At 38.3% G+C, this 17,065-nt stretch overlaps 2 protein-coding genes across 2 annotated transcripts; both read left to right on the top strand.

Moving 5' to 3' along the window:
• Positions 1-3,853: 3,853 nt before the first annotated feature.
• lbx1b (ladybird homeobox 1b) lies at positions 3,854-6,232 on the top strand. Its single transcript, XM_077571277.1, has 2 exons — positions 3,854-4,181; positions 5,015-6,232. The coding sequence occupies exons 1-2, from the start codon at positions 3,854-3,856 to the stop codon at positions 5,500-5,502; spliced, it is 816 nt and encodes a 271-aa protein (XP_077427403.1). The 3' UTR covers positions 5,503-6,232.
• A 3,547-nt stretch (positions 6,233-9,779) lies between these two features.
• On the top strand, positions 9,780-16,667 carry cenpk (centromere protein K). The gene is made up of 10 exons (XM_077572142.1): positions 9,780-9,966; positions 11,985-12,086; positions 12,170-12,226; positions 12,480-12,543; positions 13,726-13,772; positions 13,848-13,930; positions 14,006-14,104; positions 15,269-15,398; positions 15,522-15,575; positions 16,182-16,667. The coding sequence occupies exons 1-10, from the start codon at positions 9,799-9,801 to the stop codon at positions 16,335-16,337; spliced, it is 960 nt and encodes a 319-aa protein (XP_077428268.1). The 5' UTR covers positions 9,780-9,798; the 3' UTR covers positions 16,338-16,667.
• The last annotated feature ends 398 nt before the right edge of the window (positions 16,668-17,065 follow it).

The raw sequence follows: 17,065 nt of genomic DNA on the forward strand, positions 1-17,065 counted from the left end.
TCCCTGTTTATCCATTCAACCGCCTTTCAGGGAGTTTGAAAGCTATCAGATCAATTTCATGTCACATTACCATGAATCCGCTTAGTGAATGAATCTTTAAAAGGTAGACGTGTGATATATATCATTAGCCTAATACCGTAATTGACTAGGCATTTTTAGCTTAGTGTCACAATATCAATAAAAAAAATACCAGCATACTTGCTAAAAAAAATTCTATTTTTCTCCCTCTCTTTATTCATTAAAAATTAAATATGACTGAGGCAACTATGCTATTAGGCTAACCGGTTAGTATTAATAGACATAATAGTTAAACGGTATTAATTATTGATTTTTTTTCCTCTCAAAATGGTAAAATATCCATAAAATGTGTTTTTATCCAACAATAACATAATCATATTTATTTTTACATGCACAATTTCAGTGATTTGTTGTACATATTTGAACAATTTTGGTGAATTATTTTATGACCTGTGCCTGCGGTTGTTTGTAGAGGATACTTGTAATTAGATGTTACACCAGTCTGATCAGATGGACTGGGATTGGAAGAAATTTTGCATTTATGCAAAATCAGTGATCGAATTGAATGTCTTAATTTGCGTTATCGATCCATGGTGTCATTGATCGGCTCTGCGAAATGAGACAATTACATTCTATATTTAATGTTTATCAGCACTTTTTGAAGAATTTGTGTGCTTTATTTTTTCCATGCATTTCAATTGCCACCAATTACTGTATATGTGGGTTTTTTCTATTCGTGGGCCAGGCCAGTTCCTATGTTTTTTGTTTTTATTGGTGATCGGCCAAAAATCCAGATTGTGTAAAGCCTACTTGTAATAGTTTATTGCACTTTCAAAAATGACTGTATATCACATGGAGATATGTGTGATTAATGTCCATTTATTGCCAATACTCCTGAGAAAACATAAAAGACAATGGATTAGTTGCATGTAATTATTATTGGGAAAAACAAAACTGCAATCAAGCTTGACAAAAATGTATTAAAGGTGAAAAATAAGCACCTGCCTGCATGTCTAGACATTGTACAAGAGACACGTTGGGGGATTTGAGTGAATTGACCTTGATCAAGGCCGTTGTAAAGGTCACAGCGGCATCCAGCTAAGACAAAAGGTGTGCTGAGAGGCGCAGTGCTCTTACATTGAAGGACTGTTGTTGTGAGGTTCCAGCAATACTGCCACTGTACTGCAAGGCAGGAAAAGGCGGGCCGTCAGGGATTTGTTAGGGGCCTGTTATTACATCTCCAGTCACATAAAATATGGCCGCCTCTCCACGGAGGCGACTGCCAGATAAATCCACTCTCCTCCAATCACACTGGCCCTTGCGAGGAAAGTGCCCAATGGTGCGCCTGCAGAGAGTGACCCTCTGGTAATGACGTGTGATTTATACAGTACATGTTTTATACAGAGAGACACAAGCCTGGTATCACTCTGTCTCTATTTCTTGGTATCTATATATGGTGTGCGGTGGGAGTTAAGGGGCCTTTGGGAGACTGGAGATCTGACACCCAACTTTGGGGTCTCACAAAATGGCTACAATGTGGATTGTTCCCCTGCAGCTGTCAACTAACAGCCGCCTAAGCCTGCAGTGGGTGCTGCGTCTCCTTGCATGAGGTCACTAACACATAGTAGGATGGAGCTTGGAGCTAACAGACTGCAGTGTGGACGGCCTAAATCAACACCTGGTTGGGAAGAGGTGAAAGAGGAGAGGCTATGTGCAGACTACAGAAGCACTGGGAAATGTTACAGACAGATTAGATGACAAACATGGCTTTGACTGAAAACAGGTCAATTAAGATCACACCAGCAAAATCATCTGACACAAAATAGCCAGTGTCAGGAATCACGAGAGAATGACTAATATTGTTGTCTCCTGCATGCACAGTAGAAAGACATGAAGCCACTGTGTAACAGAGCTAAGAATCGTCTCGTTGCATTAAATTAAAAATAGATAAACTTTTACATTATACACTTTAACATACGCACACACACACTAATATATATATATATATATATATATATATATACACAGGATATATTTATATGTTATAGTTTTTTATTTGAATATATATATATATATATATATATATACAGTATATATTTATATGTTATAGTTTTTTATTTGAATAATTTGCTAGGCAATTATGCAATGGATAAGGACTTATTTCTTATTTAAAATAATAACTGCTTGATAAGTATGGCATTGACTAATACAGCAATAAGCCCTCAAATTCTCATTTAACATTATTTATAGGTTTATAGGTCGAAATTTTCTGAGACTTGCATCATGAAAAAAATCATTTTACATATGCTGTGAATAATTGAACAGGGATGCGAAATGTGTCCTGTATTATTTGTGATGTTATCTCACTATATAAACCTCAAAACACATTTGTGCATAAACACATTTGTGAAGCGACAGAAAATAGGTCGCATCTCAACAAAGTACCACATAAGCAGTTACCTCTGAAATTAAACCTCAACCCCCCGCAGCAGCAAATAAAACTGACAGGATCTATTATTCTCCCCCGAGCAAATTATTGTTTTTTTATTTTGTTTTCTTATAGCATACATTTTAATATTCTCTATGAAAATAGGATAAACAACTATTAACATTCAAGCAACAAATTATATACAATATTGCAATTTACACTACACATTTTTTTTATTATTATTAATAATAATAATAATAATAATTCATCAAACAGAATGTAATGATAACGAATTTTTGCGCCAACACTTTTTGCAAATCAAATATCATTTATATTTTTGTTTTTCAAAAAAAAAAACGAATATACACAAAAAAAAAACCAATCACAATTAAATCGAACAATTTGGAACAAAATTAAAATGATGCCATGCATTTTTTTTTTTAAATCTATGTTATAAGTGTCGTAAACCTGTGATGCCAAACCTGCACGGCGCGGGGACATTTGAGAGAAGATGAAGTATTTCTTGCAAGTAATAAAAAGGAAAGTAAAGGGGGGAAAAAAAGAAGCCCATTGCCTGAATTATGAGCGGGCTTTGGTGATGCTGAGAGGGCCGCATGCTGCTCTTCTCTGGCGCCCCAGAGGAGGCATCATCAGAGCTGATATATGGCTCAGCTCGACTTTACCTTTACAAAAGAAAGAATCATCCAGCTTTGGTCGAGGGGGGAAAAACATCCTTGTGACTAACTGCGACAACTAAAACAAACCTGTGTCCACTCGTCGAATAATCCAACCTTAAAATGAAAGAACGCAAAGTGACGCCAGCTGAAAGTGAACTTTTATGCGTAAAAAGGCTTAAATAGGCTACGGATTGTGATTTCTCTCCCTCTCTCTTCACCGCCACCCTCCTCCCCTCCTTCTCCACCCCCCTACCTCCCCCCTCATTGACTCCACAAAGCTATTCTCGTAAGTCACCACACGACTAAATTAGACCAAAGATGATATGAGTACAACGCATGATAATTCCGCCGGGCTCCTCCTCCTTGCAGCCATGCATCCTAATTAATGGGACACCCCCCCCCCCAGTCGCAAAAAGCTCCGCGCTGGACTGCAACATAGTCAAAGAGTGAAAGGGAAGAGGGCGAAAGTGCCACTGGAAATAATTGATTAGCTAGCAGTCAATGATAACTTGTTAGTAATCGTCAAGTGTTTGGAGCTCGCCATTTTCACGGAGGCTTCTCGTTGCAGCGGACTCCGGAGGAACACTTTGAAGGCATCCCGTTTTGGAATAAGATTGTCCACCTCCAGTCTTCTTCTGTTATGTGACTTTTGCCACCCTTCTCCCCCCCTGCATAGCCTCTGTCGTTTTAAGAACCGATTCCCCCCACCCCGACATCCAACTCACCACCAATGATGACATCCAAAGAAGTGGCCAAATGTGATGCGGGGGAAAACAGGAGGCGAAGCCCGCTGGACCACTTGCCGCCCCCCGCCAACTCCAACAAGCCACTGACCCCCTTCAGCATCGAGGACATCCTCAACAAGCCGTCGGTGAAGCGAAGTTACACCATTTGCGGCACGGCGCATCTCATTTCATCCTCCGAGAAGCACCGAGCCTCCAGCCTGCCTCTGACCAGCCGAGCTCTCCTCACCCAAACGTCGCCGCTGTGCGCCCTCGAGGAGCTGGCCAGCAAAACCTTTAAGGGGCTCGAAGTCAGCGTACTACAGGCGGCAGAAGGTATTTGCGACTGGAACACTCTTTCAACTGCTGCATGGGTCACATATAGCCTAACCCAATTTTGGTATTTTTAAAAAATTATAAAAATGGACTGACCCGCTATACAATTTTTTCTTTATTTATATATTTAATATAAGCAACCAAAATAATAATAACAATAATAATAATAATACAGCATTTTATATTTTACAGTATTTTATTATTATTATTATTATTTTACAAAACAACCCAATATTGCAAAGCAAACCAAAGTTTGGTCGTATTGACTCAATTAACGGGTCAGTCCAATTTTTGGACCAAAAATCGGTTCTTTTTGACCTAGCAGTTATAACGGATGATAAATAATAATCTGTCTGGCAATATATTAAGACACACCTGCAAACTCGATGCTAATAAATACAGGTTCAATTGCTTTTGAAGTCATATTTTTATTTTGTTTATTCTGCTGTGGTCTCTTATTTTTTCCTTAGAACTGATTGGGGCCTTACTTGCAAAATAGATTTAATATAGGCTACACTCACCGGTCACAGCGGATTTGTTTTGATTGGTAGTTACATATATTAGTCAAACAATTGTGGTTGTAGTATGTCATCATTTTTACCACATCAAGCAGTCAAGAAAAGGCCACGTGTGCTGAAAGACTGTAAACTGCATGCTACTGCAATAATTGCTGAATAAGACCAATCAAATTGAATATTGTGCGATGGTGACTTCTGCAGGTGGTTATGATGTTGTACATTAAGCCCAATTGTGGAGTAAAACATCTCCTTTTTTGCAAAAAAAGGTATTGATATTTATTGATTTATTTTAACGCTGTCCTTCCTCCTCCCCAGGCCGGGACGGCATGACCCTATTCGGCCAGCGAACCACCCCGAAGAAGCGCCGGAAGTCCCGCACGGCCTTCACCAACCATCAAATCTACGAGCTGGAGAAGCGCTTCCTGTACCAGAAGTACTTGTCCCCGGCTGACCGGGACCAGATCGCCCAGCAGCTCGGCCTGACCAACGCGCAGGTCATCACGTGGTTTCAGAACCGCAGGGCCAAGCTAAAGCGGGACCTGGAGGAGATGAAGGCGGACGTCGAGTCGGCGAAGGCCATCGGCCAGGTCCCCTTGGACAAGCTAGCCAAGCTGGCCGACCTGGAGAAATGCGCCAATGGCACGCTGGGCCATCCGCGAGTTGAGTCCCCCACGCGGGGGGTACAGCAGCAGCGCGATCTGGGCCAGAAGCTGACGAGGTCCCCGCTGTCGCCATTCTCAGACCACACAACGAGCAAAGAGTGCTCGGAGGACGAGGATGTGGAGATTGACGTGGATGACTGATGGGCCGGCGTGGCGAGAGCCAAAAACCGATTTATCAAGAAAAACAAAAAAAGACGATGGACACAAACGGCGTCGAGGACTTACTTGTATAACTTACTGCTTATATTGTGTACCACTTTTCTGAACATGTACCAAAATGTAATTATACTTTTGTATGGGCACACATAAGCATGAATACACAACGAGAAGAAATATGCAGTGGTAATTCACAATGTAACAGACAGTCTTTGCAATCAAAGCAATATGGTCAAAAATGACACGTGTAACTTATTGTTATTATTATTATTATTATTATTATTGTCATTGTTACTTTTCAAGACTAACACACACGCGCGCACACACATACAACCTGTTCGTTCCATTACTTTTCAAAGGACCTCACCCAATTATGTTTTGCATGCAAATGCATGATTTGATTTGTGATTACTGTTCTATTTATTTTTACATTAGTTTACCCCCCAAGTTTGTTTATGTTTAATTTAATTGTTTTGTGTTGGGTGTTTGGGCCAGTGCAGACATCCCTCCTCTTTTCATCTCGTGCCGCCGCGCATGAATATTGGGATTTTTTTTTCCCTCCCACGATGATGCATTTTATTTGATGGCGATAAAACGACTTTTCATTGCGGTGATTTTTAAGTTGCTGTTTTTTTAGATTAATTTGTTTGCATACCGTTTATGATTTGAACACCTGTAAGTGCCTTTCTAAAAATCAGGATTTGAAAACCAATTAATGCACAGACTGCAATGTACATAGGCAACAATGGGAATAAAAAATGGCTTTTTTCCTGAATATTTTATTTACGTTGTAATTCTTAACTCAACATTTTTACTTTGTCGAATGGTGACTAATAAAAGCCGTGCTATAAGACACACAGCTCGGGCGCGTAAAGCCTTCAAACGCGTCTATTTAAACGTATTATACTGCACTATTTAATCCCTTTGTGTCCTTTTCTACGAGGATGCTCTAAACATATTGTGGCTCGGTCTCTCCCATGTCCTTTCACGTCTTAAATGCGTATCTTGGCTTCTTGACCCGAAGACGTGTTTCTCCATTCGGGCCAAAAATTTATGTGAGAAACACAAATCTGGCCCCGGCAAATAAAGACGAGGATGCCACGAAAACACAAAGTTTTGGCCCACTTTCTGCCGGCCTTTGGGGGTCTTTTTTTGTTCTGCGGGCCCGGGCCGTAATTTTGAGCGTAAAGCATGAAAAGCGGGGACAAATGAGCAGCGTTCCCCGATGGGCCGAGCCACAAAGGCGCAGGGCCGCCCCCCGCTGCCCGCAATACTGAGACAAGTGTGTCCCACCGCACAAAAAGGTCGCAAACGTTTGGAGGCCATATGGTTTTGGAAATTTCCTCACCATTTCAGACAATTTGATGGATTGAGTTAACCCTCCTTTTAAACAGTTGACGTGAGTGCGAACAAAGGCCATAATGCCTACATAGACTCTCCCTTCACGAGGGCATCTGCGGCTATTAATGTCTGGCCCTTTTCTTTGCCTGCCGTTTTGAACAAGTCAATGAATTACAATGAAAGTGGCCTTTTTGTGACTCGCTTGTCTTTCTCCGCTTTTGCTGCGGAATAATATGTTTGACTTCTGTCCAAGAAGGGATTCTAAACAAGAAATGATTTTTTTTACAAAGTGCTTTTAATGTTAAGTAGGCAGTCCATAAAGAGTTGAGACTGTGGCATTGATGCCAAAGTCTGGTTAGGGAGCCTTTTGTTTGTTTTCTTCCTTTTGCCTCTTTATTCCTTTTGTCTTTAAGGGGTTTAATGAAGCTGAAAACATGGTGATGTGAGAAAGAAAGAGTGTCACGAACAGCAACTCAAAAGGCTGCCTCTCGTTCAACCTCCTTTGTTCAAAGAAATGATAAGTAGACCTGTCTCTTTCTGTAGGCTTGTTTTATAGTGTTTCCCCTTTTTCCTCGTCTTAAAACTTCAATAAGTTTAGAGGACTGTGGCTATTGTCAACTGGAAGTTATAATTGAAAGCCAATTAATCTTTGGGCCATTATTAGGCACACCTATCTTTCACTGTTTCTAAAATAATGTCACGAATATATGATGCGACAACACCATACATTAATGAAGATGATGATGTGCCTATAGAGGCCCATAAGTTGTTTATATAGCATCAGTGCAAAACCCCCGGATTACTATTCATTTTAGGTAAGTCCCATCCTGAATCAAGCATATGCATGAAAGGAGAGAGTGTTAAGGCAGCCCAAGTTTATGGATTTCACTTGTTTATTTTATGAGGGCTTGTCAGGAGGCCCCATGATAAGTAATATTACAGTCTGTGGGACCACTTCATGGTAATTAATCTGGAGGTCTTAAGTGTATTTCAGTATTTCACTTCAAAATGGGAGGGGAGAAAAATCACTACTTCAATCGTCCGGAAAATTGAAGTTTGATGCATGAGTCCCTACTGAAACAATAGTACAGTCCTCCCATTGGCCCCGCTCTCGTTTCTCTCCCCCACTCCCCTTTATTTTATTATTTGCACCTTGTGGAAAACAGTCTCAGGAGGAAAGCTAAATGAATTTTTTGAACCACTGATGGTCAAATGACAGCATTGCAGCAAAGCAATGGAAAGGATGAACTCAGTGTTCAATTGTGAATTATGAAATTAATAGCCATAATTAAGACCTTGTAGATTTAACAAGAATGTTAAAGATATTTTAATATTATCAGCAATAATGACTATTATTAAAAAAATAATCACAATTGCCTTTGTTGTTAAAAAAGAAAAAAGACATATACGACTTTATATTTGCCTGGAGTTAAATCACTCTATATATCTAAATAGAGTGGGATTGCAGAGTTTTAATCATAGCCTTCCTGCAGAGCCAGTTAATACTTCAAACTTCAATTTTACGGGCGATTGAGCTAAGCATGTTTCTGACAGAATTGATGTATGTATTAATTTCCTTTAACTGTTGATTAATTAGGCTGCGCTGAAGGCTCACACGGAACGGTTTGTTGGCAAATTTGCATATTAATCAAATTCTAGTTGATCATTCAAATAAAATATCGTTGGACTTTTAAGGAAGCTTTAAAACAGCTGGAATACGCTGACCTGTCCCCCCCCCCCCACACCCCAAATGTAGGCCTATACATTTCAAGATTAGAAGGCAATAAAATGAGCAGATTGCAGTACTCCGAAACATTCTTATTATAAAGAGCTGCAGTCAATTAGTGTATTAACCCCAACCACACCTTTAGCACAACAAAATAGCACATTGCAATATATCACTGAATGAGAAGAGAAGATGCACTGAATACAGTGATAGACCTGCTGCATGTTTTACTTTGTTGGTCTCATGAAAACATATCTTCAACCTAATAATAAAACTAATTTGAAAAAACGTGTATTTATAATAATATTTTAATATTAATATTCTAGAAGTGCCACAGTTTTAGTGAAAGCAGCACTATTTGTAGGCTATTTATAAAAGTTTGATGGCGATAAATACCACACAGAGCGTAACATTGTGTATTGACATCTTTATTTAACTTTTACTGTTATCCAGGTAAGGCAATTAGAAAAATAATCTAATTTGCATTTCCGACCTGCATGGCAACAGACAACAGAGTAGAATAAAGATAAAGAAAATAAAAGAAACACAATGCAGTGAGATATACAATTAGCTTGGAACATTCTGGTGTAATGAAGATTTATGGGTTTAGCATCAGCATACAAGTCATCAGGAGTTAAGGTCAGGACCATGTAATTTTTTATAAATGTTAAGTTTATTATCAACAAGTCACTTTATTATGTATGAATATGTTAACTGCTATCACTATTGGCCGAGGTGTATATTTTATTCATATTAAAGATGTTTGGCGAACTCTATACAAAAAGTTTAACATATCTTTATCATGTTGCTTGTAGTAGATTACCTGAGGGCACGTTCACCCGATGATTTATCTTTTAATCATATAACATTTGTGATTCTTGAAATAAAGTTTGTATTCAAAGAACATCTAATATTCAGAGAGATGGATACTATCAAGGGTGTCTAACCGGGGAAAGACAACAACTGTCAGCTACTGTACTGGTGAGGAGACGAATAAACAGAGACACCTGCTGGCCAGTTGTGGCAATTCAAACCCGCGACATTAAACGCACTTCAGCCACATTTTTAGGCAGGACTTACAACAAAAGCAGCGGCAGCGGCAGCAGCAACAACAACAACAATAATAATAATAATAAATGTGAAAGTGGCCAAAGAGACACAAAAAATATTTATTTAAGATGACTCCTGCTAATTTGAAGAAATGCAGCGCAGAAATGAGGGATTATTTAACAAGAAAAGAAAAAAAGAATGCGCAGTTGTACGCAGCAGTGGTTCTTCTGAACGCCCTGCTGTTACGATGTCGCATATTAGACGACGTCATCAGCGTTGGCGGCATTTTGAAAAAAAAGAAGCGTTTGTTGTGTCTTCCTTCGTCAGATATGGTAAGTATTGAGTTCCTTTTTGCTTTGTCTGTATATTAGCTTGTGTACTATACATTTACTTGCATTACCACGACTAGTTTATGTTGGTTCAACAGTGTCACATCGCAAACTACGATCTACCGTCTTGCTACTTAACATAAGTATGCTACAACGCCGCCTGACCATAAAGTCCCAGCCTGCATTAAACTACGTAAATAAGTAAGACTAGTCCTTTGTTTACTTAATCATACTTTATAGATTCTCATTTCTAAAACAAGCAGAACACGCGTATCAGGCAACGAAAACATCTTCGAAGTAGACATTTTGCCGTGGACAGCAACTCTCCACCAAGCGCTATTTTGCCGTGAATCGCGCGAGAATTTAACTGTTTAGTTGATAATGCCAATAACAGCCTATGCTGTGATGGTGTATGGTTAGGCAGGTAATCCCGATAGCAGCAACCTACCTTCGGTGGCAAAATAAAAATGAACTTCGTGAAGACACAGAAGAGGGTGACGCGAACAGGAATTACGCCCAGTTGCATGACTCGGTACGCCGATTTACCAATCGGAGCTGTTCACGGCAAAATAGCGCGAGTAGAGTTGCCCGTCACGGCAAAAATATCCAATGCCAAACAACTTTAAATGGATACTTGACTCATTGAGCTACTTTCAGTAATAAAAATAAATAAATACAAATTCTCCAGAATTTATTTGGTAACGTCATTGTTTTTCACGTGCAATTAACACATTTAAAAACTACCGTTTCCACTTGCTGTAGACTGAAGATGACCTCACCTGTGCTGAGGAAGTAGGTATTAAAGACTAATCACGGCTCACCTGTTTTCTGGGTTTGGTCAGCAAACGGAGCCATGATTGGTCGTTAGGCTCGTTACCTACTTCTCAGCACAAGTGAGGTCATCTCACTGATCTGAATATATGACTGGATAGCCGATAGGCCAAGACGATCCTATACATTTACAGTATCGAAATTGGAAAAATTTTGAGACAGTACTTTGTAGAAACAGCATGATTTATGGTGTTTTAAATTTGTTAAACATAAACAAGAGGACTTCAGACATACGTATAATACATGTATAAGATATGCTTACTGATGTTTACAAGAGGAAACCTTTATATTTGTATTAAAGAATTACAACTGTAATTCAATGAAAGATGCCTCTGCCAAATCTAATATTGGGGTCTAAGGAACTGAGCGATAAAAGAAAAGGAGGGTCTTTAAAGCAGCACATACCGTCCACTTGTTAATGTATTTTTTTTAACTTGATAAAGAAATGGAGAACCACCCCAAAACAAACCTGCCCCCAACCTTATACTAACTACCTACAAGCTGTATATGTATCATCTGTACGTATACCGGATAGTTTATACAGTAGTCTGCTCGCGAGGTGGGAGGAGCAAGATGGCCACCCTGTGACTTCAACGGCTTGCACGGGCATGTATGGGCTATTGGCTATCTAGTCATACATTCAGGTCAGTGGGTCATCTTCAGTCGACAGTGGGGAAAAACATATTAGTTGTACATGAAACATAATGAAGTTATCAAATTAAATCTGGACAAAATATTAACTTTTTATTGCTGAAAATGGCTCAGTGAGTCAAGCTAACAACCTAAATTAGATTTAACAACTCTGATTGAAAAAAATCTTTCATAGTAATTACCTTTTGATTTTATAAGACCAAAACATTTATATTACTTCATGTAATACAGATACATTTATTTAGATATACATGGGAGGAGCACCGTGAAAAAAAATCAAATATTAAATAGAGCGATTAAGTTATTTTTTTTTTTAATCATTCAGCCCGATTTGAGATATTCATTTTGGCTTGATGGGAAGAACCCTGGAATGTGATAAATATATTTTCAAGGCAATGCACATCTTAGAGAAAAAAAAAATACACAGTGACCTCTTGTGCATATGTTTAGTGTTTCTTGAATAATGACAGTCAAAACATCACAGCACTGACTGTTAACATGACTTGGCATCCTGCATAAAGTTGCTTCTGTGTATGTAGGGTGAAGTTGGGCAAGGCAACCAGGCTCTATCTGAACTGTCAGAAGATGCCCAGAAGGAACTGTTGAACCAATGCAAGCATCAGTTTGCGCAGTTTGAAGAGGTAAGTATTTATAAATTTAAACTGTATTGATGACTTAAAATACAATTCTGTGGAAACTGAACAAAATACTTACCCTGTTGCAGCTTCAAAACAAGATTTTACTGTGTGAGCCAGACCAAGGTGAAAATACTCAAGAGCAGGTGAGATGACTGCACAGTGCACAGAACTGATTTTGTAGAAATGTTTCAGATACTTTTTAGTCTATACCTGTGATATAGTAAGGGTAGAAAGAATTGAGTTTCTTTCTGCTCTTGGTGTTTCCTTTAATCGTCCTTGCTACAGTCTAGCAATCTTTTTTAGATTGATCAATATTTTACAATGTGGCCTGACCTTGTTAATGAGTTAAAAGCAATGGTGTTTTTTTTTCTCTAATGACAAATGTAATGTTTTTAGTCAGTTAATCGGCTGTTTGCAACAGAAGCGGAAATGAAGAAGTGGCTTACAGTGGAACCGAGACGTAAGTAACCATTATAACATTTGGGTATAAAGTTAGTATGACTTTTTTTGTTTTTGTTTTACACATACAGGTTTAAAAATATCTTTGAATGGCGTAGACTTACTTGCATAATAAATCAAAACTAGAATTGGCATCAAGCGCATTTTTGAGGCGGGGCAAACCTTAACAGTTTTTACTTGTTGCAAAGACATTTCAAACATATTGAGACAATTTTTCACTGTCTGCAATGATCTTTTGAAACCTTTCACGAACCCCGACGAATACCCCAAATTAGCTAAGTTCAAAACTTCGCATGCGTTTGTTGCTCAGTGAGATACAGAGGACTTTTAATTTATGGATTTATTTAAATTTCCACTTAATAAAGGATGATGCTAACACTGAGAACTCCCTACGCTTTTTATGTTTAAAAAATAAATACAAAATTATGTAGAAATTTTCAAAAACTTTATTTACAGTTGAAAACTTTAGAAAACTATTTACTTACTTAGTTTTTGGTTTGCTGATGACCTTGGAAGCTCCCTGCTGGATTTTTTTTGTTAATTTCTTAGCAAAGCTGTCTATTCGTTATATGTTTCTTTAAAATTAAAAGAAAATACTTTTTTCTGTCTTTTTCTTTTTTCTCTTTTTTTCTTTTGACGCTAATATTTTCTGTTTTACTGCAAATACTGGTTTTCAGCCTCCTGACTACTAATAATTGGTATCGATATTGGCCCTGGAAAAAACATATCGGTCTATCACAACTTCAAATTTGCGTGTGTTTTTTTTTGGGTGGGGGGGTGCATTTGTGCAATTGTTAATATATAGACTGTTTATTGCTTTAATGAATAGATATGGAAGACTGTTGTCATTTTGGACTTCAGGCAGCAGAGCAGCTCTAAGTGAAACACACTCCTTTATCAGGATTCACGCAAAAGTGTAATGGCTTCTTCCTCGGCCCATGCACTACAAGGTGCATTTTGTCAATCTGCTCCGGTAGATGTGAATGAGCAAACATAGTGATTCAAAATGGTGAAAGGGGAAAATGATTCTGTATCTATACCTTCATTCACATCCTCATTATCCTCCACAAAATGTTGCTGTTTAACGTCCTCACCAAAAAAAAAAAAAAAAAATGAATGTACTGTATATGAATTGTGGGACTTGCATCTTTTTGATTTCCTCTATTTGTTTCAATTCATATAGTGCTGGCGGGAAACCCAGAAGTGTTACTGAAAGCTGGAAAGGAGGAGGTATATGCACCAGAAAAGTACAGCACTAAAAAAAGGAGTCGGCGTCTGACATGCCCACTCTTTTTTTTTCCGCAGATGCTCAAGCTATGCTCTGAAATGGAGATGGCTCACACTTGCTGTGAAAAAAAGAGAGACAAACTGCAAGAAACCAAAGAACTGTGCGTAACCTTTTAGTTTGCGTGCGTGCATTACTTTCTTTTGTGACGCGTTTTGTTGATCATTTTGCGTTTCAGTGAACTGAAGTGGTTGGAGGAAAAGAAAGAGGCTCTAATGGCTGTCATTGATCATGCGGAGCGACTACAAGAACAAAGTGAGAAATTATCAGAGCACGGGTGAGTGTGGCGTTCTCGACTATGGATATGGACTGCAAATTCTTGCTCTTTTCCAAGGCAAAACTATCAATACTTATTATACTTATTTATTTCTGCTAACTAAACTGTACTTGAGCAACCGTTGTCAAACTTGGAAGAATCTCGTCTTAGTTTTAAACTATTTTATTGCTTGTCCATCCATCCAAATAACCAGTATCCTTTGGTGTCATTAGTTTGTATGCAAATTTTTGTTGTTGTTGAGGGACCAGATGTGTAATTTGGATCTGATATTGTACAAAATCTGGAACGTAAATTATTTTCTAATGGTTTTTTTTTGTCCCTTGGGGGCAATGGACTATGCCACAGTAATAGTAAAAAGGTGGGGTGGGGGAAACCCACCTAGTATCAGTGAAACTAGTGAGTCATGCCAAATGACATGAAGAAAAAAATGTATATTCTTCATTTTATTTGTATTGATTTATTTATTTTTGCCAGTGTTTGTCTAGTGCTGTGGGTAAATTCTGTCCGCCCTGATGGATTTGGCGTACTTGGATAGCTTTTATACCGTAGTAAAATGTTTTTTTGTTTCAGTTTTTTGGATGGATACCAATAATTTTCCTGCTGACTTTCACTTATATTTGTGACTCTCCAACGTGAAACCGTTCTGAAGTAGCATGGAGCTAAAGACCAAAAAGCATTGACTATGTGAAAATGCTTGCTTTTTAAAATTTGGGGGATTTTTAATTCCCTTTTAGAAAATGTAGATACCCCAGTTTCTTAAATTTGACCCGGTTGATGTGTTGTCACTGTTTTGTAATGGAGGGTCACATTTTGTGTTGGAGGCTAAAAGAGCCAACCAGCAGATCAATGAAAGGTAAAAAGTTAAAACGGGTTCCTGAAAGATTAAGATAAAGTCTTTAATTCTAGAAGTTTGCTCAATAGTCGGTCAGCATACCCAACTGCAGTATTTAGTAGGGTTTAGTAAACATTTCAGTTTCTTGTCAATCATTTGAGGTGTGAATTAGTGTAAAGCTACTTTATGTATAACTGTACTAGGCTTTCTTCCGCTTTCATTTCTACAAAGGCATTACTGCACTTATCTGAAAGTACTTTAAAATGAATAGAAATGTCTGTTATTAATAGAATCCGTTTATTGTGGTTTGTGTGCGTCGACATGGATTCCAGTGTTCTGCTAGAAATGAAGGAGAAGATCAATACACTGAAAGAGTACAAGGAAAAGCTGATGAAGTCTCTGGGATACATCCTTGAAACACATGTTCCTCCTCCCTGCGATGACCTCAGCACAAACAAAAAGGTGCTCTCACTTTTGTGGTGTTTTTAACCACGTGTTGTTGAAGCTCAGACACAAGGTTTATACATACAGTATGTGGTGTCAAGTCTGATATGCTGTGGCTCATCATGATCCCAATTTCCCCAGAATATTAGGAGCAATCTAAATGAAGACTTGATTTCACTCAATGAAATTCTGGAGGTGAGTTGTGTTGCACTACTCGCTACTCAGATTTCAACGTTTAGAATTACAAAGAAGAGATTTTTGTGTCATTATGCTTCTCAGATATTTGAATGGATGAGCCGTTGATCGCTGTATGCAAAATAGCATCAGCTGCTGGTGACAATTCAGCATTCTGATTGGCTGTTATCATTGCGTGAGATAGATGTAGACAATGAGAAAAAGTAAATTAAGCTCAGTTGCTTTTTTTTTTTACTTGGTTTTGAACCACAGGAGGGCCTGTGCTTTTGTTCATTTTTGAAAATATTTTCTCTTATTTACTGTAAATATGTCTGTTTGTAAAACATGATACATTTATTCTGTGAAAGTTAAGGTTACTTTAAGCAAAAATAAAATGTGATCAAAATCTGAATCTACATACACCCACCTATCTTAAAAATGAAAAATGGTACATTCCACTTTAACCACAAAGCAACTATTTTGTATCTGCACGGTAAAGTAATATTTTTTGAGGCATCAAGCTCGGGGGCTTCTGTTGATGCTGTAGCAGAGCATAAGGCCTTCTTGCTTCATTCTTTGAGGATGGAGAGGGTATTGAATCATATCACTGCTTCCTGTTTCCTACAGTTGCTCATGAACAAGTTCCTGAAAACGCCACACGACCCTTATGTGACAATAGACTCCACTTTCTGGCCACCGTATGTAGAGATGCTGCTCCGCTATGGTGTCGCTGTAAGACATCAGGAGAATAACTTCAAGATTCGGCTGGAAACGTCTTTCTGAGGCTGTGGTGTATCGACCAATCCTGAACCTGTTTGTCCTTTTTGTAAATATATATATATTAGTGTTGCGTTTTTGCATGTACGATATACTGTACATAAGCACGTGCCAAAATGCTTTTGTTGTACACCTGCACAATCTTTTGGCATCCAGTACAAGTGTCTTTTTCAAAAACAACACGACATAATGTTTTAATTGAATATTATTTCAACAAAATGTTGTTTATTGTAGATGTTTTTTGTACCATGGAACCATAATTATTGATGCACTGCAGTTCCACTCCACTGCAAATTATAGCCATGAATCTTACAATAAAGACCCAGGCTACTTAAATTATGAGTTGAAATGGTTCTGTGACCAAGTTTGTAACCCAATTTACTTGCGTATATAAATCAGCTTTCCTGATTGAAATGTCATTGATTTGTTGGAGCACCCCCCAATTTTTTATTTTTTTTGGTTACTTTTTGTCATCAGCTCTAACTCCAGCTTCGGTTGGCCATTTATAATTACGTGAAGTTAGTTCTGTGTTGGTGTCTTCTCTGTGCTCATTGTGAATGTTTGCATTTTGTATTTGTGTCTGTTCTGTTCAGTAAACGCCTGAAAGTTTGGGCAGTCTTTAGTCAAGGTACCACGATTGATACAGCTCTGGTATTAGATTTTGCAGGTGTACTTCATGAGGTGTGTGTGGTCAAACTGTTATGGTTTTAATGTAGTGTTGTTTTTTCACATTA

This window comes from Vanacampus margaritifer, chromosome 7 (assembly GCF_051991255.1).
Source record: "Vanacampus margaritifer isolate UIUO_Vmar chromosome 7, RoL_Vmar_1.0, whole genome shotgun sequence".
In the NCBI taxonomy this organism is placed as follows: Eukaryota; Metazoa; Chordata; class Actinopteri; order Syngnathiformes; family Syngnathidae; genus Vanacampus; species Vanacampus margaritifer.

Excerpts from the sequence above, each read along its gene's own strand:
- lbx1b (XM_077571277.1), top strand. The coding sequence starts at position 3,854 with ATGATGACATCCAAAGAAGTGGCCAAATGTGATGCGGGGGAAAACAGG. Across the intron at positions 4,182-5,014 it reads CGTACTACAGGCGGCAGAAG|GCCGGGACGGCATGACCCTA; the intron begins GTATTTGCGACT and ends CCTCCTCCCCAG.
- cenpk (XM_077572142.1), top strand. The coding sequence starts at position 9,799 with ATGAGGGATTATTTAACAAGAAAAGAAAAAAAGAATGCGCAGTTGTAC. Across the intron at positions 12,087-12,169 it reads AGTTTGCGCAGTTTGAAGAG|CTTCAAAACAAGATTTTACT; the intron begins GTAAGTATTTAT and ends ACCCTGTTGCAG. Across the intron at positions 15,576-16,181 it reads CACTCAATGAAATTCTGGAG|TTGCTCATGAACAAGTTCCT; the intron begins GTGAGTTGTGTT and ends TGTTTCCTACAG.